Genomic DNA, 4,923 nt, shown 5'->3' with positions numbered 1-4,923 from the left:
AAAAAAAAAAAAAAAAAAAAAAAAAAAAAAAAAAAAATTTTCTAGAAATGCCAAATAGTGATGATTAAAATTAAAAGTCCAATGGATGGATCGACCATCAAGGTAGATAGACAAGGTGATCAAGGTGATTGCACTAATCTACCCTCAGACCAGTAGTGCAGAGTTCCTGACTCTCCATGTCTTTGCCAGCATTTGAGAGTGGTACAAACTACATATGAATAGGTAAGTTGCAAGTTGCATTGTTTCATTACAGAATTGAGCCCATCCCAGTCAATATCTTTATGGTTTCCTGGGATTCCAAATTTGAGACACAGAAGGACTTTAAAGCTCATCCACTCTGTCTGTTTTTTTTTGGGGGGGGGGGAGTCCCTGAGAGTATTTGGTTCTAATGGCCAGTTCTCAGTAGGGCTCTCCCACAGTGACTGCCTGACATAAGGCTGTTCTTCCTCTCTCTGGTTCCCACACCCTGAAGCCTCTTACCCAGTGGCTTCAACATTCTGTTTTTCCTGCTTCTAGTCTTAAATACACTAATCCCCAGATTCTCTTGTGCTCACTCTGCACCTCTTTTAGCCCCTCCCTTCTTCCTCTGCAGTCTGAGTTTTAACCCAACTTTCATAATTCCTCTTCCTGTCAGCCAGTCTCTGACCCAGTGCAAACAAATGCAGCTCTATAATTGACATGCAGCAACCGTAAAGCCTAGCCAAGAGTTCTGTGCTGCACCTACAGCTGGAAAGTTTCAACAACCACAGTTTTCTAAACCCAAAACTAGACGAGTAGCCTGGCAGAGCCTGGAAACCCAGAGGCAGTATGGAGTATGGTTAGAGTATGGACTCCTGAGGCAGAATCTTACTTAGATCCACTAATTAGCTGTGTGACCTTGGGCAAGTCACTTAGCCTCTCTGTACCTCAGTTTTCTCAAATATAAAAACAGGGATAATAGTGCCCACCTTAGAAGGCTGTTCTGAGAATTAAATGAGTTAGTGTATGTAGCGTTTAGAACAGTGCCTGACCTGTAATGAGTTCTATATATGTTAGCTACCATTGCTATTAATACTTGAAATTGGGACTGTCCCAGGAAATAGCAGATGTCAGCCATGTTCATTGAAATGAGATATGAGATACTACAGTGTCAGAATGTGTAGCCTTACTTATATAGCTAGTATTTTCTTCTATTCTTTCTCTCCTTGCCAAGATTCATCCAATACTTACGTAGTTCTTATTCTTCTGAACCAGCCCAGAAAATCTCCCATTTCTCTTTGGCCACCAAAACAGTCACAGCATCCTTGTTTCTGCCTCATGCCCTTTAGCTCTCCCTTCTGTAACAATTCTGCTTGTAGCAACTAATAAATCCCATGCTTTTGGTATTTAGGAAGTTGCTTTTGGTTTTCTGGTAGTGTTAAGCTGACACTGACAGGGCATAAAGAACAGAGATGGGGACCCCCTGCCCCCCTTCACTCCATGAGCAGAATGTCTCCTTGATTTGAACTTTCTTAGGATCCTACACTGGCCAAGACATCCAGGCCCAAGCTTTCCTTTAACTTTGCTCACCCATTTGATTAGAGTCCCAGAAAAGCTGCTTTCTTATTTCTCTCCTGCTGACTTCCAAGGGAATTATTTCTCTTGGGGTAGAACTCAATTCTCTGTCAGGCTATCTATCTACATAAAAGAAGAGGTCGCTGACTCAGAGGTAACAGTGCTGGTCTCCTGCAACTGCAGATATTATCTCACGTTGCCTGCTTGTTGTTAATAAAGGCTTAATTTGGGATGCATCTCAGAGTATGCTCGCAAAGCACCAGGACGTTCAGTAGGTTGGATTCTTCTAACAAACATCCCCAGGCATTTTTTGAAGAATTCAAGGAAATACACCTGTGACACCTAGAAAGTAACTCATATCCTGAAGCCTCAGGCACTATTAGCTAAAAGTAGTGTACATTAATTAATTTTTAAAATCTTTAATTTAAAGTCACCTTTTCCATGACTAATCATCTCAAAGTCATAGCTTTCATTAAACGGCTTTTGCAAGTGGGCATTTTAAGACATTGGGAATCCCGGCAGGGCCCAATTAGCATGTTGGATTATTTAGGCAATCCCTGCACTCTACTGAAATGTGACTTCTCATGTTTGACTTCTCTTTACATTCCAACACTACCTGTTTTCAGGAGCTATCAGGTTTTTTTTGTAATCAGCCTCATATCCATTCTAGGGATGATTTTCATATTTATCAACAATTATTTTCTAATTTATGCTGAGCCCTTACAGGATTTTGGAAAGTCAAAGATGAACTACAGAGGATTTTCCCTGGAGTTGTTCACAGCCAGTTGGGAGGCATGGATACAATTATGGTTCAAAGTGATTAGCAGAAGTTTAGGTCTATGGGGGCCCAGCAGCAGGTACAAGTAGAACTGCAGAGAACGGGCAGAGAAAGGAGACATCTAGGAGGAGATCACATTTAGTTTGATCCTTTTAAGGTGATATAAGAATTTGCTAGGTAGGAAAAAGAATGTATTCATCATGGGAAACAGCCATGGAGTGGAAAGACACCCGGAAGGAGGTACCACTGGGAGGGAGGTTGCAGTGAGAGTCTAAGGGGCAAAAATGAGGAACAAGTGAAGGGGCATAAGTGAGGGGTCCTTAAGGGGAAGATGTGCATGATCAGATTCAGGTGTCAGAAAGGGAACTTATTTAACCGAGTCTCTTCGGAGTCTCCTTTTGCATCTCCTGAATTGCAGACACTAGGATGCAATCATTTTTTAGAAGCTAAGAAAAAAGTTCAGGCAAGATGAATTATTATTAAGGGAGTGTTTGAGGCACCTGTGGCAGTGTTGCGCAATAGAAGAGGTGGAAGGAGGATGGCTAGGCTTTGCTCCCCTGATGTCCTACTAGGAAAGGTTCCAGAACTCTTGGCAGAGACAGTGATTGATTCCCTGGGGGGGTGGGGGGGGGCATGGAGGAGCTCAAAGAACCCTGGAGTAGAAGCCAGTAGAGCTGACTAGCAGCAAGACCCAGACATCTCCCTTTTTCCACCTCCGTTTCTTCACCTGTATGCCCAATATGGTTTGAGCTGCATCACCTTCAAGTTCCTTTCAGCTCCAAAACACTGGGCATAAAACAACACATCAACTTCCAAACCCACTCTGAACACTAAACTCAATTTCAACCAGACATCTTTTCAGCTGGAATGGTTTGCCTTCCACTTCGTTTTCTGCTCAGATGCCTGAAGAGAAATTGATGGGGTGGGGTGGCTGGCTGCTGGCTGCTGACCTCCAGGAAGTTGTCACATCTGTTAGGTCGTGGTTGATGTCCTTCATTCTATCTAAAGAACTGTAGCTTGAGAACTTTCCTGTTGCTTGAAATACTGCCCTACACTAAAAGCAGCCAGTGTCATTGACAGAAACAATGGGCAGCGAGTGTATTTGCCCAAGGGTGAGTCAACAAGAGAGGCAACTGAGGGTGCTTGTGCTTGTTGCAGAAACTGGCAAGTCTGTAAATCAGTTGTTGCTTTTAGCCCATAATAATGAGATTCAATATTTTGTTTTTCCCGATACCTTTGATTGGCTCCAATCATATTACTTTTTCAAACAAATCTTCATTAGTAACAGTCAATGCAAAAAAAAAAATCTGTAAAAGTAACAAGGAACAATAAAAGTAGATGAAAGACTTTACTTGATGTGTTAGGGGGGTACCCTAACACATAGCTCTTTGGTAGCTCCTTGGATAATTTCCCGTTTCCTTTTTTTTTTTCAAGTTTATGTCGTTTCTTTAGTACGCTTTCTAGTAGTCAATTTTCACACCCCCGTTTTTCCAGATTTTGGAACCAGCAGACTTCTCAGCCCACACTATTAAAAGCAAATTAATCATGTCTCTGTTTCAGCAGATTGAAGCTTTTTTTTTTTTTTTTACATAAACTGCCAAAAGTTTATGGTTTTCTTAATATGCTCATTAAAGCTGGTAAATTACAGGGACGCACACATCCTAGAAGACAAAGACTGAAAGAGGGTTAAATGAAGTGAGAGAGCTGGAGCCAGATTAGACAGCTGCAGCGAAAGCGAAGTCCTCCCTCCATCCCACCTCCCAAAAAAGGGAGTTCTAATTTTCTCCACTTCTTTCACAGAAAGGATTAGATTTTCTGGGTGTCACCCTCCCCGGCAGAGTTCTCTAGCCTCGGGCACCCTACCAGCTTTTGCGATCCTCCTTCCCAGGAGTGGGAAGTGGAGACGGCTTACCCCGGCCGACCGGAACGAGCGCGATCACCAGGGCGAAGACCAGGGCTGCGCGGGGAGCCTGCATGTCCGCTCGCCTGGCGGAGGCGCGCTCAGGATGCTGCGCTGGGTTGCAGCCTCCCTGAAACGTGAACATTTCCTGTTTCCTGCTTGTTTGGGTCGGTGCTGACTTGAAGGAGAGGTGTTTGCCTGTTTTTTAGGAAGTGATGTAATTCTGCAGGAGCCTGTCAGACCAGCAAGGATTGCAAAAGAGAAGTTGCTGTTCAAGCACTGATTCTGTTAGCACGCCTCTCCAGCCCTTCGGAGTCTCGGCCTCCAGCTTTTGAAACCGACCCTGGGGCAACAGAGTCCCTTGCTCAGATGTCATTCGGTATCTGGGACTGGGAGGGGTCCTGGACCACAAGCATTCTCACTCTGTGATTTTGCTTATCCCCCAGGTGACGCTCCAGGGCTGCCTAGAGCCTAGGGACAAGCTGTCCTTTAGAACTTTCTGCCCTGATGGAAATGTCCCAAGTCTGTGCTGTCCAATACAGTAGCCATCAGCCACATTGGTCACTGAGCATTTGAAATGAGGCTAGTGCTTATGGAATTTTAAATTTTATTGAATTTTTATAAAATTTTAATAACTCCAAGTGGCTCGTGGCTGCTGTGTTGGATAGCGCAGGCCCAGACAGCAGGGACAACTGCATCATCAGAAAACTGC

At 43.8% G+C, this 4,923-nt stretch overlaps 1 protein-coding gene across 1 annotated transcript in view; it reads right to left on the bottom strand.

The window, feature by feature from the left end:
• The window catches only part of TMEM154 (transmembrane protein 154), a 59,350-nt gene extending 54,832 nt beyond the window's left edge, over positions 1-4,518 (bottom strand). Inside the window, exon 1 of the mRNA XM_017871118.1 lies at positions 4,224-4,518. Coding sequence (XP_017726607.1) covers positions 4,224-4,356 — 133 coding nt within the window. The 5' untranslated portion in view covers positions 4,357-4,518. The remainder of the gene's footprint in view (positions 1-4,223) is intronic.
• Between the last annotated feature and the right edge of the window lie 405 nt (positions 4,519-4,923).

Source organism: Rhinopithecus bieti, unplaced genomic scaffold (assembly GCF_001698545.2).
Source record: "Rhinopithecus bieti isolate Rb0 unplaced genomic scaffold, ASM169854v2 scaffold_3878, whole genome shotgun sequence".
Taxonomy (NCBI): Eukaryota; Metazoa; Chordata; class Mammalia; order Primates; family Cercopithecidae; genus Rhinopithecus; species Rhinopithecus bieti.
This window is presented reverse-complemented; position numbering and strand designations above follow the sequence as displayed.